Consider the following 24,013-nt stretch of genomic DNA (forward strand, 5'->3'; position numbering starts at 1 on the left):
ATTGATCTCTGCCTCTGTGTTCTTATCTGTAAAATGGGGATAATAATATAATAACACCTAACCTCCCAGGGTTGTTGTGAAGATCAAAGGAGTTAATATTTGTAAAGTTCTTAGCATAGTGCCTGGTATATATGGTAGGTGCTGTATAAATGTTTATGTTTATCATCATCATCATCACTAACACCACGACCACCCCCTCCATTCTCATTATTATTCTTTGATCTAAATCTGTCTGAATAAGTCAGAATAGCCAAAAATTTTGATATGCTCTTTTCACAGGGAAAAAGAAACCTGAGCAATTATTCTCCTCACCTCTACACAATGCACTGTGGAGACTGCCAACTGAAATGGACTGAAGGTGCAGATTTTTAGAATGTGAGTCACTCCTATCCCAGTAATTTCTCCAAGGACTCTTCTAGCTCCCAAGTGGCAGTATTAATAAAAATGTGAAAATCAAACCTCTGAGTTCTGATTGGCAAGGCTGTCAAAACAGCTGCTTGTGCCCAGCTGCATGAAATATGCAATCCATTTTTTTTTCCACAGCAGGATCCCATGGAGGGATGAATTTGGGGCACTGTAGGAACATTCATGGGGGCAAAGTCTTGTCCTTACCTTAAACTGGCATGTCTATCTACTTCTCCCCCATCTATCATTCTTTTAATGCAACAGACCCTTAACTTGGCAGTTAAAATCTCTCAGGCAAGGTACAAGCCTGACCTGGTTAGTCTCAACTATGGCTACCATTAGTTCCCTCACCTGGAGGTTCTTGGGGATTTTCAGCAGAAAACAAGAGTACAACCAATAGCCATTCCAACAGGAATTTGCAATGTCAGTAGCTGCCCCCATAAAACTTTCCCCAAATCAAAAGTAGCTCCTCATTAGGAAAAAGCCAAAAGTGCCAATTCTAGCCCAACTAGAATGGGTATTACCCTTTCCCAGCATCCACCCAAACTACTTTGACCCTAAAAGTCACAAATTTTTTGAATGAGTGATTCTTAAACTTTAGCAACCTATAACCTCCTCAGGATATTCTATTGCACCTTCATATCCCCTTTACCCTCCAACCAAGAAAACTCCTGATCAACTCAGAATTGATACATTTCTATTTGGCTTATAGAAAAGGGTTCAGGGCTGGAGGAACAAGTTGAAATGGGACTGTACAGAAATATGGGGGATCAGTGTCTATGACTCTCCTTGTGATTCTTCCATGATGCATTAGGAGGCTACAATGACTCTATTTCAGAAGATGCTGAGAAGTGCTCTCTGTCTTTATCTTTCACCCCACCCCCATCTCTAAATAAAGCCCACCTTTAAAATACTTTCTCAATGTGTTCAGTCTTAGTTGAGATAAGGAGCCAAGAACTGACCTTGAAGTTTTGATCATTGTATGGTTATAATGTTCTATCCCATGACACCCCCATTTAAGTTTTAAAGGAGACCCCAAAATTTGAATATGTTGAGGTAGTTGCAATCATACTTTCAACTGTTTATGATTTATAAACTTCGATCAAATCACCTTTTAACCTTCATTTCTGAAGACTGAAGAGTTCTCTTTTCTTAGATCAACATATTTCTTTGATGTCTTTTTTTTTGAAAGGTGGACTGAGGTTCAGAGAAATTGAACTGTCTAAGGCCATTCCAAGGATCCTTGAACAGTTCCCCCAGTTCTCCCATTTTCCTTGTGGGATAGTGCTAAAAGTAAGTTCATGATATAAAATTTTACTCCTTCCCTATTTCCTGCAATGACCTTCAAATATATAAATGTGAGTTAAAATTTATTTTCCCAATTGGCCAAATGAACTGACTAGGAATCACACTGGGAAAGGAATTATTTTTGGCAGGTGTTACCTGAACTGGAGAGAACGTCGGATGATTGCCAATGACATAAAATCACCCCGTCCATGTTCATTTTCTCCACAATACAGAAGTAAGCCATCTTCTGTTTCTGCCTGTTATTTCCAGAACAAAAACCACATGAAGAATGAGCACCTCTTCTCCAACAAAGCTCCATCTGAAAGCTTTTTGACATTAGGAATCCTTAAATATTCTATTCTATGATGTTACAAGGTGGTAAGTGTGTGAATGCCACTTAGTTCCCAGATTAAAGGGGGGGGGGTGTCTGATCAGTTTCACTAAACAAATGAGAACAATGCATGTGAAAATTTAGAATTAGATCTTTCCTCAGCATAGAATGAGAAGGTTGGACCCATAAGTTCCTGTTCAACTTTAATGTTTTGTGGATGTATGATAGAAGGAAGACTTTGTTGTTTTTAGACTTTCTCTTTATTCACTTTAGTTGATCTAAGGTTAGGGCTTGGAGAAAACTGATCTGTGCAAAGCAGCAATCACAGATAAGATCCATCTCATGCTTACCAAACTTCAGTTAAAAAAAATAAATGTTTCATTGAACTGCTGCATAACTCTATACCATGGAATTCTATAGGCTGGCTTTCTGTCCCCTAGTAAGTAGGACAGGATAATGAAACAAAATTACAGCACAGTTTTGACAGGGGTGCAGTTGGTCATTCTTATTACGATCAATATCTTGTCGAAAACCATCATTTTCAGCACAGATTCCAAAAGAACATGCTTTCCCTTCACCAACCCCTTCTGAGTCATATAAGCTCCCCAAGAGACTTCCTTCAACTTGCTTTGATTCATTTAGCAACATACATGATGGTAAAGACAGGCATTCTGTGCCCTGGAATGGGACTTGCATTGTAAAGTACAATTATATCTTTCTTACCCTAAATTCAAGGGTGATTTGAAATGCTTGATAAGAATTCTTTAGTGGTTCCAAGGTTAAGTAGGAGTGGCCAAAGAACTGAGGATATTGGATGAAAATATCTGAAAAGGAAAGAGAAAATAATTCAGTTTTCCTCATTCCCCCAAAGCAGAAATATATTATATATGTGTATATATATATATATTATATATACACACACATATACACATGTACATATATATATATATACATATACACACATATATTTAACTTGAAATACCCTTGGATGAATATTCAAGATGGAGAATCCCTTGTATTATTAGTCAGAATTAGTTGACAATTTGTTAGGCTCAATGGGTCTTTATCCTTTCATCAATGCAATCAGTTATTCCTCTTATTCCAGGGTAATATGATTTTATAGTTCTGTGATTAGGAATGGAAACTGGGTGCCTACAGAAGATGAATATCCTGATGATATAATGGTAATTTGAAAGAGTGGTTTCCTTTTACATTGGCTGCATGTTTTACTAGGAAATCCCCCTTTTTGTGATATAAATTTTACCAGTAATGTGTACCCCAGAACTAATATCAACAATGTGTAAGTTAGTCTCTTGTTCTATCCAACGTCAAAATAATTTAGCTTGTGTACAAAAGATGCAAGGTTGTCTTGCATGATCAGCACCCAATAATAGCACTATATATATATATATATATATATATATATATATGACTCTGAGAGGCAGATTGGCATGGTGGATAGAGAGCTTTCCTTGGAGTAAAAGAGACCTGGGTTTAAATCCCATCTATAACAATATGTGACTCTGTACAAATCACAGCCTTTCAGTGCTCCAAGTAACTAAGATTAATTAGTATTGGTAGAGGGAGTCTCCTCAGTGGAAATTCTCCATACCAATGAAATAACAGAGTATAAAAAACCCAACAAATGAAACACAAAACATTTTGGTTACATAGACTTGATCTCATCTCTTATCCTCTGGTAATCTATCCAGCTTACTGCAAGGGGTTAACTCTCCGAGACCACACACATCTAGGGGTGTGCCTCTAGGAATGGGCCCATCAAGAGGAGTACATGGAGAGTGGAATTGTTCCAGCTCCCAATGGGATACTTCTATGTCTACCTTCCTCTTCAATGTTGACTGAGCACCTCTGGGAGGGCTTACCTTCTGCACAATTCTCACCACCTTTGCCAAGGTTACAGTGGCATCGAGAACCACCCAGGTTGTAGTCATTGACACAGAAGCTATCAGCAGAGCAGATGGTTTCATCACATGACATGTCAAAGAGCCTTGTCATTGCAGCCATGCCACTCCTCCTCTTTGTCTTTGCTGTGGTGGTATGGTGGACTGGAGTGGTAGTGATAGGGGAAGCAGAAGTAGGGGGGATGAACCTTGAAAAATACTTTGGGTTAGATCTAGGAGGCATCTTGGTTTCCACAAAAAATTTCCTATGGCTTCCTTTGATAGCAGGAAGCGGTTTGATCTGAAGAGGAAAGATAATGTTAAAGAAGGACATGGTCACATTATTACTGTCATATTTGTAAACATCATTACCATCATCATTCTAACTATTCCAATCCCCATATACATTCCACAGACCATCACTCTCATCTTTATTCCCATTAGCATTTAGAGCATCGTCATCACCAAGAACTATCCCTAGTTCTTGACAAGTTCTAACATCTCTAGCCTTATCACCCCTGAGGGAATGGACTGTTTGATTTTTGTCTTGGTGTTCCCAACACAGTAGGTGCTTAATAAATGCTTGTTGATCGACTGATTGATCATTATCACCACCTCTATCCCAATCTGCATGCCAGTCACCATCATCACTATCTCCCACTTACATTTGCATTGTCTTTTACACCTTTTTGGAGCACAGTTCAATTGTTCTTCATATAACTCCATGCAGGAGGTAAGACAGGCATTATTATCCCCATTTGTTAGAAAATGGGATCCAAGGATATTAAGTGATTGGCCCAAGATGCACAGCTAATCAGTAGAAGAGCTAGAACTAAAGAGTTTTTTGGAAGTAAGTGATTTCCCATTAAGAAGGGCCAAGTGGTGCGAGAATGGGTGTTCTTCCCCTCAATGTGGTAGTTGGATTTCTTTTTTTTTTTTTTTTTTGCAGGGCAATGGGGGTTAAGTGACTTGCCCAGGGTCACACAGCTAGTAAGTGTCAAGTGTCTGAGGCTGGATTTGAACTCAGGTCCTCCTGACTCCAGGGCCAGTGCTCTATCCACTGCGCCACCTAGCCACCCCGGTAGTTGGATTTCTAAAATTCCACTCACTATGAAATCTAAAGTTCCTTCTTATCTCCGGGTTGTGAAGCCAGTGAACAGATGCCCCAGCATGGTTAAGACTTGGCTTGGTTAATGGTAATTTAAAACTACCTGGAGTGGAATGGCCACAGAAAATGACAGTTTTCAAGACAAATTGGTCTATTTAAAATTTCAAGCTAAAGGTTCATGGTCCATTAACTAACTTACTTGGTTTTAATAGAGAACAAAAACACATTTAGCTTCAAGAACAAGACTTTTGTTACCTCTTCAATGTAAATGTCAAAATCAGAATCATCAATGTCGAATCCATTGTCATCAATTCCTTCTGTGTCTGTGATATATCGTGGCTCAGAGGTCCCACTTCCCGCCTCTTCAGTACCTTTAAGAGCAAAGTCCGCATACTTTCCATCAATATATCCCTAGATCATTATTATTCTCTATTTCCCTACCCCACTGTATCAGGTAGAGAACTTAATTAATTTCTTCAGGATATGTGTAGTTTGTTGAAGTGGCCAGTCTGTCATTCATCCTAAACACTCAAGCATCAAGACTGAAAACACACAATGACATAAACATACCTGATACAGTAAAAAAAAGATGTGGCCTTTTTCCTTGTAGCCAAAGTATTTGCAAGAGCCTTAGTAGGACATTAGAATCCTCAGAATGGGAAGGGTGGAAATGGACAAAGCATAAGTAGAATGAGGTCATCTTTAAGAAGCAGTACCTGGCCTTGAATTGGGGTAGGACATAGATCACTGTGGGTTTTTGTTGTTGTTGTTGTTTGTTTGTTTTTTGCGGGGCAACAGGGGTTAAGTGCCTTGCCTAAGGTCACACAGCTAGTAAGTGTCAAGTGTCTGAGGCCGGATTTGAACTCAGGTCCTCCTGAATCCAGGGCTGGTGCTTTATCCACTGTGCCACCTAGCTTCCCCCAACATGGATCACTGCGAATCTTAGTTTTTGTTTGTTTGTTTTGCTTAGACATCCTTTCTACAAAAGAAATAAAAGCTTAGCTGCCTCCAGGTATGATATAGATTAAATGTAAGAAAGGTAACACTCAAGGAGTTATGGGCTTCTAAAAATGGTGGCCTAAGGTTCTGACCCATTTCCTCCTCTCAGACTTGAGGAGTCAGGTGACCTGTTCACTCTATTGAAGGGCCAGTATGAGGGCTGGGGTAGTAGCTACCAGTCTATGGCAGAGAAGCAGTCCCTTTCCCAGGCCTTATGTTACTCATGTGTTAAAAACTGGGGGTAGGAGTGGGCTGGGTGTCAAACCAAATGATCTCTGGCTTTTTATTTTTGTTTGGGTTTTTTGTTTTGTTTTGCTTTTGCATTTCAATAAGGATTTGGTAAGCAGTTTGTGGGAGTATTGCTGACGCAGTGGGTAGAACACTAATGAAAATCAGATGCACACTGTAACGGAAGCAATATCTCCCAGGACTCTCTCTCCCCCCACAACATGGGGTAGGCTAGTTTTTCTCTAAAAGGTGACAAAGTTGTCCCCAGGGCTTGACTGGCCACGGCTCAAGCAGTACCTCTCTTGATGAAGCTTCCTGGAATCTTCTGGCTGTACTGACATGGAATTTAGCGGTCATCTAGGGGCATAAAAAGGCTACTGATGTGGGGTAGGGGATTTTCTGACTGAGCATATATCCCAAGAATGTGCAAGTCATTGAGTACTCCGCCCTGCTGACCAGGCACACTGACATATGGCTTTATAAAAAGGCCTCTTCTACCTAAGGGAAGTTCTGGGTATCCTTGTTGAATATCCTTTCTCTGCTCTTGGCTAAGTAAACCTCCTTTGTAAAAAATGTTGAATAAGTTCTCAATTCATACCAACGTCAAAGTTACACTAAAAGGGCCTTGTAATCTTTTATCCATCATCTTACTCATTATTAAGCTAGAATGTTTGAATGTATAGCCAGAATCAAAACTGAAGAAATTTGGGCAAGCCCTGGGCACTTCATAACCAGGTGACAAATTAAAATGTGTATCAGTGTAGTCCTGACTCAGGACACTGCCCTGTTAGTATGTGTGACGTTGGTATGAATTGAGGTACTTATTCAACATTTTTTAAAAGGAGGTTTACTTAGCTAAGAGTGTAGGAAGGATAATTCAACAAGGATACTCCAGCACGTCCCTTAGGTAGATGAGGCGCCCCCTTATGGCCACATGTCAATGTGTCTGGTCAGCAGGACGGAGTATTTAATGACTTGTACCTTATTGGGATACATGCTAAGCCTGAAAACTAGCTGAAAATCCTTGACCCCATATCAGTGGCCTTTTTATGCCCTTAGGTGACCACTAAGTATCACATCAATATGGCCAGAGGCTTCCAGGAAGCTGCATCAAGAGAGGTACTACTTGAGCCATGGCCAGTCAAGTCCTAGGGACAACTAGAGAAGTGGCAAGATATACATTAGGAAGACTGGAGATGGCTCCGGATATTTGAGGCAATTGGGGTTAAGTGACTTGCCCAGGGTCACACAGCTTGTAAGTGTCTGAGGTGAGCCTTGAACTCAGGTCCTCCCAACTTCAGGGTCAGTGCTCTATCAACTGAACCACCTAGCTGCCCCAGGAATACAAATATCTGCAAAAAGAAAGCCATCTCCAGTTGTCCTGATATATATCTTGCCACTGAACCTAGATGACTATGGAGAAGAAAGTGAGACTGGTGACTTTGCACAGCCCTGACTCACTTAAGTCGAATTCACTGCATCATGACATCACCTTTCAGTGTCATGGTCCTCTTTGGGAACGAAGGACAAACAACAACAGCAACATTGGGCAAGATACTTGGCTTCTCTAAGTCTCATATTACTCATGTGTTAAAGTTGGGGGCTAGGGAATGGCTTGGCATTGAACCAAACAATCTTTGGGGTCTCTTTTGGTTTTCTGATTCAAAGAGGACTTGTGGTAAGCAGTTTGTGGGAATATTTCTGATGCAGTGGATAGAGTACTGGGCCTTGAGTCAGAAGACTTGAATTTGAATCTAGCCTCAGACATATGCTAACTACATGACCCTGAGCAATTCACTTAACCTCTGTCTGCCTCAGTTACTCAACTGTAAAATGGAGATAATTATAGCACTTACCTCACAAGGTTCCTGTGAAGATCAAATGACATAGTATTTATAAGGCCCTTAGCATAATAGTGTCTGGCACATAGTAGGTGCTTACTAAATGTTTGTTCTCTTCTCTTCCCTTCAGTCCACCTGTCTTCTATGTCTAATTCTGATCATAAGCCTGCTCCCTAAAGGGGTAGAAAGCCATATAATTGAAAAGTTCACTAGAGAGAAGCCCAACTGTGAGTAAATAAAACCCATAATGGCCCTGAGAACAGATAATAAAACATATTTCCTTCTTCTTAGCAGAGAGGTGGGGGAATGATAGAAGCAGAATATTGCATACACTTTGAGATTTGGTCACTGTATTGGTTGTTTTTCTTGGTTGGGGGAAGGTTAAAATCAATGATGTGCTTTGGGTGATGAGGGAAGAGAGATGAAGAAATGTCCACGATGGTTAAAAAATGGCATCAATTAAGCTTTTTTTCTTTTTTCATTTTCCTTTTTTTCTTAAAGGAGGTAAGGCTTAGAAAGAGAAAGAAAGAGAATTAGCCAGTCAGTGGAAAAATGTGCTGGCTTCCAAGCTCAGGAGCGTATTGGCAGAGAAGAGGAGTCTATTTTCACCTTCTCTATAGTAATTTCCAGCAGTTCTTTAAAACCCCCAACTTTTGCCAGCTGTCAGACCTAGCATATTGATGACTGGTTTTCCCAAGCCAGGTATCTGCACCACAACAGCTGCAGGCTAGGTGTTTTACCAAAGAGAGCTGCTAAAATCAGGCTCAACTAATTGTTATTTTATTGTTATTGTTATTTTATTGTTATTTAATTAGTTTTGTTATTATTATTGGAAACAATTTAAAGCACAGCTTCTAAGTTGTCTAACTTCAGGGGAAAGAATCTATCCATGTGACGAGAAAGGATTATATAAAAGATCTTCAATTCTTCACTGGTCTTGAGTTCCTCCTTATTTCCAGGCTCTTTGGCTTCAGTGCATCCTAGACGCCACTGCCATATTAATCTTCCTAAGCACCACTTTTATCACAGTATACTCTTTAAAATATATTTATTTAATATTTTATTTTCCCCCAATTACACTTAAAAACAATTTTTAACCTTCGTTTTTTGAAATTTGGGTTCCAAATTCTCTTCCTCTCTCCCCCTTGAATGAGAAGGTAAGCAATTTGATATAGATTATACATGTATCACAGTATACTCTTACCCAGAAACTTTCAATAGCTCTCCATTGCCCACAGGATAGAGTCCAAATTCCTGACATTTAAAATTTTTCAAAATCTGGTATCTTCCAAACTTATTAGCACTACTTCCTTAGTACAATTCTGACACTCTGGCCTACAAACTGGTCTACTAGCTGGTCTCTGCTTTCCTATTTCTACTCCTACTCCTTAAAATACTCTTTCTCCTTCTCACCTACCTCACTTTCTTTCAATCTATTCATAATCAACGTATTCTTCGAGCTCAAGTTCATGTCCCACACCATTCCAGTCCACAATCACCTCTCCTTTTCTCTGAACTTCTGGTACTTATCTCTGTATACCAGTCACTAGATGAATAAAGGGGCAGCTAAGGGGGCGCAGTGGATAGAATGCTGGGCCTGGAATCAGGAAGACTCTCATCTTTGGGAGTTCAAATCTGGTTTCAGACACTACTAGCTGTGTGAATCTGGTCAAGCCACTTTACCCTGTTTGCCTCTGTTTCCTATCTGCAAAATGAATTGGAGAAGGAAATAGCAAACCACTCCAGTAATTTTGCCAAGAAAACCTCAAATGGAGTTTTTTTAAGAGTTGGACATGACTAAAACGACTGATAACAAAGAAAGAAAATCTCTAATTTCCCCCTTTTTCTCTTCTAGCTCTATACCATTACTTCTGCCATCCCCTATCCCTGGAATGAACTCTTCCCTCACCTTCACCATCCTACACCAAAACTCCATCTTTTAAAGGCCATCCTTTCATACTTCAGGGCCCAGTTTAGGCACCACTTCCTCCATAAAGCCTTCTCTGATTCACCAGTTGAAAGAGATTAATTCTTCCTCACATTTTTCATAGTCCTTTGCCTCAATTTATCCTTTGTATTTACACTCTCCTATATATCATAGTGTAACGATTGGAATGATGCTACCTGCTGGAGACTTACTGTAGAAGAGTTCCGCCCATGAAGTGAAGGTCTTTGAGGGCAAGACCAGGAGTCTTTTCTTTGGCGTCAGGAAGTGACGCGGGCTAGTGGGAGGAGGAAGGAAGAGACTGGCGCTCGCTCTCATGCTCTTTCCTGAGGACTCTGGTGGAGAAGGGAGCTAGAAATGCGCTCTCCCTTTAATAGATAGGAATCTAGGCCTTTCTCTCTCTCTTTACCAAATTCTTATTCTCCTTAATAAATGCTTAAAAACATAACTCTTGCTAAAGCTTATAATTTATTGGCGACCATTCATTAGATATTTTAGACAGACTAGCTAGAATTTTAGCCCTTAACAATAGCTTTTTGGCAGGGTCCTCCCCCATTAGAATGAAAACTCTTTGAGATCAGGGCCTATGTCACATCTATATTTGTATCTCCATTGCCTAGAAAAATGCACAACGTAGGGACCTAATCAATGTTTGTCAAATGGACCCAAATAGAAGATAGAATACTCTTGGTAACTGAAAAGGTTGAATCAGCCAGATTTATGAGTAATACATGCAAAAGTCACTCTGCCTACAACAGCCAAAGGTACAGGGGAATCATGCTGAAGAACAATCCAACACAGTAGATACAGGGGGCCAAGTTATGGAGGAGACAGTGACCATCAGCAGAGAAACCTTGTCTCTGGTTATTTGCAGTGCTGGCCCTTCCCCAGGTGGGTGGCTGCTGTCCTTGACATGTACAGCTAGTCAAAGAACAGCACTAGAGCATAGTCTGGACCAGTGAAACCCCCACAAACCTTGCTGCTCTGTCCTAAACACAGCAAGATGGGACAAAGTAGAAGCAGGTAAGCAAATACCTCTTCTTTTTAATTTTTTTCCCAAATATCTCTTACTGGAGTCCAAGGGCATTCAAGCAAAAGGGCTTCTCCCTAATTTAGGTGGTCAGAATAGCCATCATGACACTGCCTCAAATAATGTCAGTTAAAATCTTTAAAAAAATCTGGTTCCCTGATTTCATTGTTCCAAAGAGCTCTGGGGAATGAGATTCTTCTTACAGTCATTGTTCTGCAACTTAGAGTCTTAGTGTTATCTGTGAGCATTGAAGAGCAGAAATATCCTGAAGTTAGCTCATACTGGCTCCCAAGAGCCAACTGTGAAATTTTCATTATGAGCACTTACACTTGGATGTCCAAAAAATGCTACAAATTGGGGCCAGACTTATTGTTTTGTTGATTTTCTAGACTTAAGAAAGTAATGGGGGCAGCTAGGTGGCACAGTGGATAGAGCACCAGCCCTGGATTTAGGAGGTCCTGAGTTCAAATCTTGCCTCAGACACTTGACACTTACTAGCTGTGTGACCCTAGGCAAGTCACTTAACCCCAATTGCCTCACCAAAAACAAACAAAAAAAGAAAGTAAGAAAGTAATAGAGAAAATGTTAATAATGTAGATTGAACTTAAAAGTGTGTTATGTCTACTAGTCCTGTAGCCCAAAGAAATCATAGAAAAATAAAAGAGACCTATTTGTACTAACACAGTTATGGCTGCTCTTTTTTGTGGTGGCTCAGAATTGGAAGTTGAAGGGATGCCCATCAATTGAGGAATGGCTGAACAAGTTGTCATAGATGATTGTGATGGAAAACTATTGCGATATTAGAAATGATGAGGAGGATGGTTTCAGAAAAACCTGGGAAGACCTATATGAACTGATGCCAAGTGCAATGAGCAGAACCAGGAGAACATTGTTAAAGAAACAGCAATATCATAATGTTGATTAACTGTGAATGATTTAGCTGCTCTAATCAATACCATGATCCAAGACAATTCCAAGGACTCATGATGAAAAAGCACTATCCACATCCAGAGAGAAAACAGAAACTTTGAGTACAGATTGAAAGCCTACTTGTCTCACTTTATTTTCTTGCTTCTTTTGCAAGATAGCTAATATGAAAGTATTTTGTATAACTTCATATGTATAACTGATATATTGCTTGAGTAGGGGAGAGGCTGGAGGGAGGGAAATAATTTGGCATTCAAAAATGTTTAAAATAATGTTAAAATAAATTATACATGGAAAAAAGTATGTCTTGTGCATTTTTTTTCAGAAAGCCATTTGTTAAACTTTTAACAGCACACCCTTGATTAAAGGGTAAATGGTTTGCCTGAGGTCACACAGCCAGTCTGTGCCAGAAGTACTCTTTGAAGCTATATTTTCTTGACTCCAAAACCAGTTCTCTCCTATGTTCTGTTGCTTTTCACAAAAATATCATTAATATATTATAACCTAAATTTGTACTATCATGATTAAGTCACACAGTGTTCAATTTCTGTACATATTTCCAGCTTTTGTAGTGTGAATTTGGTCAGGTAGGGATTAAAGTGCCCATTTATAACATCGTTTCTTGGAATAGTGGGTCATCTATATCAGGGATCAGCAAACAATGGCCTACGGGCTAAATACTTCCCACTGCTTGTTTCTGTATGCCCATCCCTTCTATATCATTGCTTCAACTAAGGTGGCATTTCCATGGAACCAACTGATGGCCTTAGTCAGAATATGCCTAGAGTCTAATCTTCCTACAACTATAATTGGGAATGAAAATTTTTTTTCAAGAAAAAAAAAGATTTATAACAGGTGTCTCTGGCCTTTCTTATTAGAATTTCCTTGTTTTTCTGTGTTTTGTTTTATCATAATTCTTTTTTTAATAAAATTTTAAAATATATTCTGTTTTTCACCAGGAGTCAGAAAGACACATTTTCCCTGAGTTCAAATCCATTCTCAGACATGTACCAGCTATGTGACCCTGGGAAAGTCACTTAACCTTGTTTGTCTCAGTTTCCTCATCTGTAAAATGAGCAACAGAAGGAAATGGCAAACCACTCCAGTATCTTTGCCAAGAAAATTCCAAATGGGGTCACAAAGAGTTGGACCCAATTGAAAATGACTGAACATTTTTAGGTCACCAGAATTTCTCCCAGTATTCCTGCTGCCCCCTCTGGGGGACCTACCTTATATAACAAACAATATCTTTAAAGAAAAAGAGGAAGGAAAGAAAAAAATCAGTAAAACCAATTAATACATTGAAAAAGCCTGAAAATATATCCATCCATTACTATCCCTTGCTCTCATTGCCTAAGATTCACATCCTTTTGCATGTCCATAAATTTCTGATGATATGCTTTATTCTACTTCTTCACAATTCCTTCTATTTAATGCCTTATAGCTGGATCAGTCCACCCTGTGCATTGCTCTCCACCAGATACTCAATTTCCATTTGTTCAGATTATTATATGTAGTTGGATTGACAACCTGTGCAGAGCTTGCCTGTGGTGCTGGAAGAGCATTGGACTTGGTGTCAGAGGTCTGGTTATAAGTCCCATTTTTTACATTTACTGGTTATGTGACTCTGGGAACTTGTCTAGCTGGTCTCTCTGAGCCTTTGTTTCCTCATGTATAGAGATGTAGGGCTTTGCTGCACACATGTATATGCACATACATATGAGACATACACAATACATATATACACACAACTGAACAGAGAAGAATGGGAGAAAGGGATAGAGTGTCTTGATGAAGTTCCAATGCTCTTTTAATGATCCCCAATTTTTTTCTGAAACAAAGACCAATATTTTTTAATACCACTACTCTCTTTAGGACAGTTGGGGGCAAAGTAGAGAGAGTGCTGGGGCTTGAGTTAGGAAGACTCATCTCCATGAGTTAAAATCTGGCTTCAGACACTTATTGGATGTGTGACCTTTGGTAAGTCACTTAACCCAATTTGCCTCAGTTTCTTTATCTGTAAAAACAAGTTGGAGAAGGAAATGGAAAACCACTTCAGTATCACAAAAAAATGGGGTCACCAAGAGTTGGATGTGACTGAAATGACTAAACAACAACATCAACAACACTCGCTAGGTGTTACATGGGTGAGAATCATAAAGCTAATTGTGACACAGTGACACAGGATCCGGAGTCAGGAAGAGCTGAGTCCAAATCTGGCCTCAGACACTAACTAGCTGTGTGACCCTTCACCTTTTTTGTCTCAGTTTTCTCATCAATAAACTGGTATGATAATAGCACCTACCTCCCATGGTTTTTAGGAGGCTAATATATTTGTAAAGTGATCTATGAACCTTAAATGCTATATAAATGCTAGTTATTGTTATTATTATCATTGTCTCCAAAAATTGAAAATAATAAAGATTATTTATAGGTTTAAAAAAATAATGAGAGGTTGAGCACTATTTTATACTCACTCTTTCAAGATGCTGCTAATTGTGTCTTAATCATAATTGTAACCGACAACAATACTCCATCCCTCAATGTGTGATAACAGTTCCATGCATCATCTTTTCTGATCATCACAACTGCTTGGAGGAGACCCTCATAGGCATTTCTATCCCCATTCTGCAGATGAGAAAATCTAGGCTTGGAAAGGCCATGTGCCCAGGGTCACATAAGGGCCAGGAAACATAAGAAATGGGCTCTGTAGCCAGACTTGCTATGACCCCAGGTCCAGAGTGCTTCCTTTATCACATCATGCCACCTCTCCATTAGATCAATAACAAGCCAAATTTTTAGTCGTGACTGGAAACCTGCCTCCTTTACACTGTTTCAAGGAACATCTGTAGCTGCAGCTCAAGACTGCATCTGAGAGCAAAAGGAGAAAGAGCAGGAAGGGACCAGGAGTGAGAGTGAACCACATAGAAAGTTAGAGGTGGAAGAAACCTTAAGAGACTATCTAGTCTGGTCAAACCAAAGAGAAAAGAGCCACAACACCATACACGAGGATCCCTTGGACCACATACTAACTTAGGAAACTACATATTTATATTTTCTTTTACTAATATTAACACATTATATTATTATTTATCATTAATTAATTATTAATACAGACACATTATTATTGTTATTATTATTAACATTAAAATCAGAGAGGAACTACATTTTAATCTGGCTCAGTCTGCACTAAGGGATGTCTTGGGCTGCATGTAGCCTGGGGGTCTTGTGCTTGACACCTCTGATCAAAGTCCAATAGTCTCATTTTATAGAACAAGCATTTATTAAGTAACTGTGATGTGCCAGGCACTGTGCTAAATGCTGGGGATACAAAAAAGGCAAAAGGCAGTCCCTGACCTCAAGAAACTCACAATCTAATGAGGGAGACAATATGCCAACCACTATGTACAAACATGATAAATACAGGATAACCTGGAAATAATCAACTGAGGGGAAGCAGCAATATGAAGGGTGCTTGGGAAAGGCTTTCTGTTGATGGTTGGACTTTAGCTGAGACTTGAAGGAGGTCAGGAAAACCAGGAGGAGATGGGGAAGAGACAGAGAGACAGAGAGACAGAGACAGAGACAGAGACACAGAGAGAGACGGAGAGTTAATTCCAGGCAGCATGAGCAGCCAGCAACAATCTGGCATCCAGAGATGTGTAAGGAACTATAAAGAAGCCAGTATCACACAGAGTCAATGAGGGGTGTAAGGTTTCTGGCACATAGTAGCCACTTAATACATGTTGATTGATTGATTGATTGAAGAAGACTGGGAAGATAGGAGGGGGTAGGTTATGGGAGGGTTTTTTGTTTTGTTTTGTTTTGTTTTGTTTTTGTTTTTGTTTTTTTGCAGGCAATGGGGGTTAAGTGACTTGCCCAGGGTCACACAGCTGGTAAGTGTCAAATGTCTGAGGCTGGATTTGAACTCAGGTACTCCTGAATCCAGGGCTGGTGCTTTAACCACTGCGCCACCTAGCTGCCCATGGGAGGGTTTTAAAAGTCAAACAGAGGATTTTATATTTGATCTTGGAGGCAATAGGGAGCCATTGGAGATGAATGCATGTTGTATGTGTGCACATGTGTGTTTAGGGAGTGATATGGTCACAGTTCTACTTTAGGAAGACAATTAAGAGACCTGTTCAAGGTTATTCAATGAGTGGCAGAGCTTGCACTAGAAACAGAGCTATAGCCTTCCAATTTCATACTTTTTTCATGAATTAATTCTGCCATATGTAATATGGCCCGTATACAATAATATTCCTGACTCTTCTTTATTATCCATGGTTTTCATAGAAGGAAAAGGAGTCACAAAGAAGTTCAGTGACCTGCCTAAGGTCACACAGTAGTCATCAACAGAGCTGGAACTAGGATTCACAGACTCTCTTTTCCTCACTGAAACACTCTTCCTCAGGACTTGTCCCAATGACCTTCTTCACAAGATGCTTTTGCTGTTGCTAGTTCTAAGGGAGAGAGGACTTAACAGCATCAGTTAGCTACTGATAAGAATCTTGACTAGAGCTGGGGACAGTGTAATTGAATACTGCAACCCATCTCATTCTATTTGCCGCTTTGATAATTAGGAACAAAGAATATTAAAAATGCGACATTTATTATAACTAGAGTAGACATACAGTTAGCTGCATTAAAAAGCACAATGGAGCCATGCCTCCACTTAAAACCCAATATGAAAACACTAGATCCATAGAAATAGCATTTTGCTTTTACAAAAAGATAATTCCTTTAAAAAATTTGCCTTACAAGTGGCAATGCTCTGACTTTGGAATCAGAGGACCTGGGTTTCAAACCCAGCTGTACCATTTACTATTTGTGTGACCTTGAACAAATTGCTTAAACACTATGGCCCCGGGATCCTCGTCTATAAAATGAAGATCTTAGACCAGATGGAACCATGAGGTCCTATACAGCTCTATATCTGTGGTCTTGTATTCTTATGATCCTGAGATAGTGAGTTTCCCTAGTACATTGGTAAGCTGTAAAGGAAAGGGAGTCAGATCTGATTTCCGCTTTGTCACTAATTATTTTTGTGATGTTAGCAAGTCATTTAATTTCTCTTGGCCTTAATTTTCTCACCTGTCGTGTGTGTGTGTGTGTGTGTGTGTGTGTGTGTGTGTGTGTGTGTGTGTGTGTGAAATGATGGGAGCAGAGAGGTTCAACCAGATTATCATTAAGGTCTTTCTCAGTTACAAAATCCTATGATACAGCTACATGGTGCCATAGTGCACAGAGTAGTGGGTCTGGAGTCCAGAAGACCTGAATTCAAATCCAGGCACAGACACTTCCTAGCTGTGTGACCCTGGGCTTAACCTCTTAACGACTTAACCTCTACCTCGGTTTCCTCATCTGTAAAAAGGGGATAATAACAGCATCTAACTCCCCCCGGCCCAGGGTTGTTGTGAGAATCAAATGGGATAATATTTGAAAAGTGCTTATCACAGTGCCTGGTCTATTAACTATGGTAAATGCTATTTATATAAGTGCTTTTTGCTGTTGTGTTTTCAGTTGTTTCAGTCACATCTGACTCTTGGGTTTTTTCCCACAAAAATACTGGAATGGTCTGCCATTTCCTTATCCAGCTCATTTTATAGATGAGGAAAGTGAGGCAAACAGGGTTAAGTGACTTGTCCATGGTCACACAGCTAGGAAGTATGTGAGTCTGGATTTGAACTCACAAAGATGAGCCTTCCTGACTTCAGTCCCAACACTCTATCTACTAAGTCACCTAGCTGCCCCATATAAGTGTTAGTTATTATGACAATTCTATTGTAGCTACAACTCTCTCTAATGTTATATCTCCCTTACCAGAACTGTGGTTAGAAGAACATGAAATTAGTCATCCAAAGGGACAGACTGCTCTGTTGTTGCTTTTCAACGCTCTCTTTCTCAGTGAAGAGAAAGGAACAGTGGAAAATTAAGCAGATGGCTAGACACCAGGGCATTGGGCAGAGGCTGCTCTGGCTACCTGCTGGCTTAGGAAATACAGAGGCAAGGCATAATATGAGATGCAGCTGGGAGCACAGCAGGCAAACCTAAACCCATATTCTCAGCCTGGTGTGCTGGGATGTTGTGGCTTGGAATGCTTAGATCTCGAGAGAGGAATAGTGAATAATAATTCACTCAGTCATCTCCTTTCATGCCAGTGCCTTGTGACTCTCAATTAAAAACAACAATTAATGAAAAGAATCCCTAAAAGGCTTTACAAAAGTTACAGTGGGAATGCCTGCGACTGGTGCTATGCACAGAGCAGGTGGTGAGGAGGCATTTGCTGAATGAATGAAATGAATGAATAACTCAATTCCGGTTGATCTTTTAGGGCAAAATATCTCTAGCTTGGAAAATACACTCCTAAGTGATAAAATACATATGACCAAACTCTTTCCTGCTTTTAGAATCTGAAATTTTCATTTTTCATGAAAGACTGTACTTTCAATTGCAGAAAACTCCTACTCAAATGTCTCCTTGTGATGTGGAATTGCTTTCCTGAGCCTGAGTTCAATCTTACTGGGCTGGACCCAGCAAATTCTAGGCTGCCTAAGGTTTGTGTTGGGGGGGGAGGGGGCAAGGCTGAATCTTCTTAACCTTTTTTTGTTTCTTAGTACCCTTTGGCAGTCTGAGGAAGCCTTCTGAGAATGATGTTTTTAAGTGTGTAAAATAAAATACATCGACTCACCAAGGAAATCAATTACAGTTATCTCTTCCACATTGTGGGGTGAGGTACCTTGTGATCTGGAAAATCCATGTAAAATTTTTTGTTCCTCCCTTTGTACCAGAAAAGAAGTCTGAACTTTCCCTTTTGCCTTTATAGGGAGTTTATAGTAGCTTATTTTAAAATGTAGGTTAAGTACTTGGTCATAGGCTCTGTGTTATCTGCTGGCCTTTGGATGTACTCTGCAGCTTCTGCAAAACTCCCCCCAAATTCTCATTTAATTTCTTATGCCAACCCTCGATAAATTGAAAACACACTGGGGAAATTCACACTGTGGAAGGGATAACTGTATATTAAAATTCTTATTGAAATATTTTAAAATAAATTTACAAACCTGAGATTAAGACCCCTTGCCCCCAGTGCAGATTCTATTATGTTGGGGGCTTGAGATTGTTGTCTGCTGTAGGGAGAAGACTTAACAACTAGAGAAGTCAGAAAAAGCCTCCTGAAGAGATGGTACTTTGAACCTAGATATAGACTGCAAAAGACATTTCAGGCCAAATAATGTAACTTCCTAGGGCAGCTAGATGGTGCAGTGGAGAAAGAAATGTACTTGAAATCAGGAAACTCATCTTCATGAGTTCAAAGCTGATCTAAGACACTTACTAGCTGTGTGACTCTGGGCAAGTCACTTCACCCTGTTTGCCCTCAATTTCCTCATCTGCAAAATCAGATGGAGAAGGAAATGACAAACCATTTCAGTATCTTTGCCAAGAAAACCCTAAAACCCTCAATTGGGGTCACAAAGAATCGGAGTTGAACATGACTGAAACCAAACAATAAAAGCAAATTGCTTCTTTTGCTGATAGGGAAAATGAGGCTCAGAAGGACTACATGTTAGTGAGTGGCAGAGTCAGAATTCAAAACCAAGTCATCTGACTACAAATGAAGTGGCTTTCCACCAGCAGAGCAGATGGGCTCACTGTAAGCCCAAAGGCAATAAAAATATAATTGCATGGGATACTTGATTATGGTGAGCCTAAGCAATAAAACCACCATGAATAGATGATGTTTTCTGCTCATGAGGAGAGAAATTCTATAAAGAACTTACAGGAGGGCAAGGTGGCACAGTGGATAGAGCACCAGCCCTGGAGTCAGGAGGACCTGAGTTCAAATATGGCCTCAGACACTTGATACTTACTAGCTGTGTGACCCTGGGCAAGTCACTTAACCCCAATTGCCTCACAAAAAAAAAATAATTTACATCCTCCATTGACTAAGTCAACATGTACCTTAATACATGGTGACTTAAATATAATGGTTGGCACAATGAGAAATGGTTAAAAAGGGATCAGGATTAAAAAATAAGAGGTCAAAATCTCACATAATTCAAAGTCCATGTTTATGCATCATTAATATGTTACTTAAGAAGAAAATGAGGAAGGTGATGGACATGGTAAGCAATGAATAACATCACACCTCCCCCAAATGAAAATGGCCATATCATAAGAGAGAGAATGATTGATTACTAGCATGGGAGTCATTTGAGAACCAGCTGTCTGGGTTCAGTTGATTTATTACAGAAAAAAATCAAGACCAAACTAAAAGGATAAGGATGAGAATATATAGCATCTCTAGCAATTACAACTACTAGCTGACCTATTCAAGCAAGCTACTTATTCTAGAAAATGGGAAATGGAGCTAGAAGACATATAATTTGATGAACTTGGAAGTCCGAGGGGCTTGAGGGGACATTGATTTTTTTTTTTTTTTGGTGAGGCAATGGGGGTTAAGTGACTTGCCCAGGGTCACACAGCTAGCAAGTGTTACGTGTCTGAGGCCGGATTTGAACTCAGGTACTCCTGACTCCAGGGCCGGTGCTCTATCCACTGCGCCACCTAGCTGCCCCTGGACACTGACTTGTATATTGAAGTCCCAAAGCTTGAAGATAGGGGTTGAGGTTGTGAAGAAGTCTCCAAGTCAATCACTGAACTCCTTGAGAAAGCAAAGACAATGATGCAGAAGCCAGTAGGTGACTAATAACATTTGGACCTGATAATGCATACAAATGGAGTGAACCTCAGGGGAAGAGAGGATGCTGAGTGAGGGTGAACCAACTGGAAAAAAAAGATGTTTAGGAGCAGAAGTAAGAAGCAAGGGTTGGGACTATACCTTCTCCTGACTCTTTATCTTGTATGCTGATTTACAATTTATGTCTTCCCTTTTAGAATGCAATCTTTTTTTGGCGGGGGGAAGGCAGGGCAATGAGAGTTAAGTGACTTGCCCAGGGTCACACAGCCAGTAACTGTCAAGTATCTGAGGCTGGATTTGAACTCAGGTCCTCCTGAATCCAGGGTCAGTGCTTTATCCACTGTGCCACCTAGCTGCCCCTGGAATATAAGCTTCTTAAAGCCAAGGATGTCTTTGCTTTTTCTTTGTAACCCGAGAACTAAACATTGCTTAGTATATCCAAGTGCATCATAAATGTCTGTTGATTGAGTGATGAAAGAAAGAACCCCCAGAACTAGAGAAGCCAGCTTAGGATGTATTCTTCTATAAGGGGGTTTCCATTATCAACAGAAGATGAAAGGATGTGGAATGAAGGGCAGCTTGATAAGAATACAGTAGAGGTTCTAACCATCTCAACAGAATAAGAAAGCAGAGTATCATATGGTCCATGAAGGAGTAGGACTAGAGTGGATGGGGAGAAAATTCCAGGAGGGGTAGGAAAATGAGAGAGTTTTCACCTCAGCAGACATTAGCTTTGACATAGGGAACAAGGAAACATTAACTAGGAGTTTGCCTGCTATAGAATGAAAAAAAACCCACAACAACCAACTAACAATTGTTTGATTTGAGTCCCTACTTTCCAGACTCTTGTGATACCTAAGCTTGGAATCTCTGCAGGAGCAGTGACATCAGCTTCTACAGCTGATCCCTGGAAACACAGGGGACCTGGGTGTGTGGGCACCAGGTAGATGAGGCAGAGAGTTTCCCACGGCATCTGGTTTTTATGTCCCCAGGCTAGACTAAGGTCATGCTTGACTCTAGGGCCTTTTGTGTGGAGCAGTGAGGAAGTGAAGAAGTATATGAGATGGAAAAATACAGTTGTAAATAGTATGACCTGAGCGAAGCCAGGGAAGTAAGTCATGTTGGATTTTAATTTTATTGTTTGAATATTCAGATTCCGCAGACTATTTTTTCTCCCCTTATCAGACAAAGTGTGTGTATGTGTGTGTCTGAAGCCTTATGAATTTTGTCAAATATATTTTATGTTCTTTTGGTAAAAAGGCTTTCTTTAAAAAATTAATATAATACTTGCGAGCCAAAGGAATGTTAGAATGATTACATTCCTCAATAGTTCTGGGAGACAATAAGCCATGTAATGGACAGGAAATATCAGGAATGACTAACCTGAAGAATGTTCCCCACTTCCACCCCTCCCTCTGATGCCACTGTGGACAACCCAAACTTCAGAGTACAAGGGAATGAAGCTTAGCTTACATCCCTCACCTTGTCCCATAATGTGATCCCATAATTAATTGAAAATCCCAGAGGTAACAGTGGACAAATGACAACAATGGCTCTCCATATAATCTGGGATTCTTTTAGCCGAAGGACCTTTTCATAATAAACAAGGACAAAGGTAATCTGTTATCATGGCCAAGGAAGGAGGATTTGGCATGTTGATCACCATAGGGTTAGAATACAAAGGGAGTCAAAAATGTTCAGAAGTGTGCCCCCAAACACCAAAGCTTCCCCAATAACTCACCTTTCCAGGGAAAGAGCCAGAATGCTAACCCTGTGGTTCCCTGCCTCAATAATGACCTGAATTCTTTGATTCGCTGATCTATGATGTGAAATGGATGAAACTATTCTTCTTCCTGGCTCTGTGTGCTGTGTTTATCTTATACATACTGATTTTCAATTTATACAATTGTGTAAACATATACCTTTTCTAATGGGGCAAGACTTACTGAGGGGCCTTTTTTTTGTGTGCAGGGCAATGAGGGTCAAGTGACTTGCCCAGGGTCACACAGCTAGTAAGTGTCTAGTGTCTGAGGCCAGATTTGAACTCAGGTCCTCCTGAATCTAGGCCCAGTGCTTTATCCACTGCACCACGTAGCTGCCTCCTGAGGGGCCTTTTTAACCTACAATTTGAGGAAGAAATGACAAGAAGAGTTTTGAGGCTACAATGTTCTATTCCGAAACCTACAGTGGCTCATTGCTCCTGAGTTGTTTGAGGGATAGAAAGCAGATCACACTGTCTGGAATTGCTCTGTCTTAGGGAGTGGTGGCATCATGCACAAAACAGGGTTGAGGGATGGAAGGTGTTTGTAGGCAAAAGTCTACATGCAGAAGTGGTTCAATTAAGTTAAACACAACATTTTTAATGTGCCTAAAAAGAATGCTTGGCATTCAGTCACCGTTTATTACTCTCTTTATCCCTGTCATGTTCTACTTATCTCTCAAATCCTTGTTTCCAGAACCAATGCCTCCCTCTCGCCTTTGATTACTCTTTCTCTATTAGATCCTTTCTTTTTGCCCCCCCCCAAAATGCTCAGCAATACACAGTCCTCAAAATGAAACAAAACAAGTCTTTGGACTCTGCCAGCCTCTCAAGCTATTATCTTGAATTCACATCTGGCCCCAGATATTAGCTATAAGACCCTGTGAAATTCACTTTAAAAAAAGAATCTCTGTTTGCCTCAGTTTCCACATCTGTAAGATGGGGAAAAATATAACATACCTTATAGGGTTGTTGTGAGGATCAAAAGAGATAATAATTGTAAAATCCCTGGCACATAGTAAGTGCTATATAAAAGTTAATGGTCTGGAAAGTATTAGTTCCACCTCCAAATTCAGGTATAATAGACTCTGTAGAAGATGAGAGAATTTATTAACTATCATCACTGTTTCCAGTCTCTATAACATTTTCTTTGTCATTCATGATGTTTCACCCCTGGTTTTCCTCCTACCTGCCTGATAATTTCTTGGTCTCCTTCACTGATTAATTTTCCAACTTATGCCCCCTAAGTGTGGGTGTTACCTCAAGTCTCTGTTGAATAGTGGGGCAAAGATAATAATGAAATAGCCCCTACCTTCAAGGAGCTTACATTCTACAAGGTAAAGTAGAAATAGCTTAGTTTAGCATCTAAAGAACTTCATAGTCTGGTTATAATCTCCTTTCCTGCCTTATTTCATGTTACTTTCCAGAGAGAATAACAAAAATTGGACCATTGACTATTCCCTCGTCTCATCCTGCCCACTCTCCATTTCCCTCTGTGCCTGGAAATCATTGTAAAAATACCTGTCTTCTTTCACAGACCGGCTCAGGGACCTT

The 24,013-nt window shown here is 40.0% G+C and overlaps 1 protein-coding gene across 2 annotated transcripts in view; it reads right to left on the reverse strand.

The window, feature by feature from the left end:
• EGFLAM (EGF like, fibronectin type III and laminin G domains) overlaps window positions 1-24,013 on the reverse strand; it is a 252,965-nt gene that overhangs the window by 68,298 nt on the left and 160,654 nt on the right. For both annotated transcript variants that reach the window (XM_043975361.1, XM_043975360.1), the window contains exons 8-11: window positions 5,288-5,403; window positions 3,907-4,225; window positions 2,747-2,847; window positions 1,849-1,949 (exon numbers count right to left, since the gene is read on the reverse strand). In XM_043975361.1, the coding sequence (XP_043831296.1) occupies window positions 1,849-1,949; window positions 2,747-2,847; window positions 3,907-4,225; window positions 5,288-5,403 (637 nt within the window). The remainder of the gene's footprint in view (window positions 1-1,848; window positions 1,950-2,746; window positions 2,848-3,906; window positions 4,226-5,287; window positions 5,404-24,013) is intronic.

The sequence above is a fragment of the Dromiciops gliroides genome, chromosome 1 (genome assembly GCF_019393635.1).
Source record: "Dromiciops gliroides isolate mDroGli1 chromosome 1, mDroGli1.pri, whole genome shotgun sequence".
Lineage (NCBI taxonomy): Eukaryota > Metazoa > Chordata > Mammalia > Microbiotheria > Microbiotheriidae > Dromiciops > Dromiciops gliroides.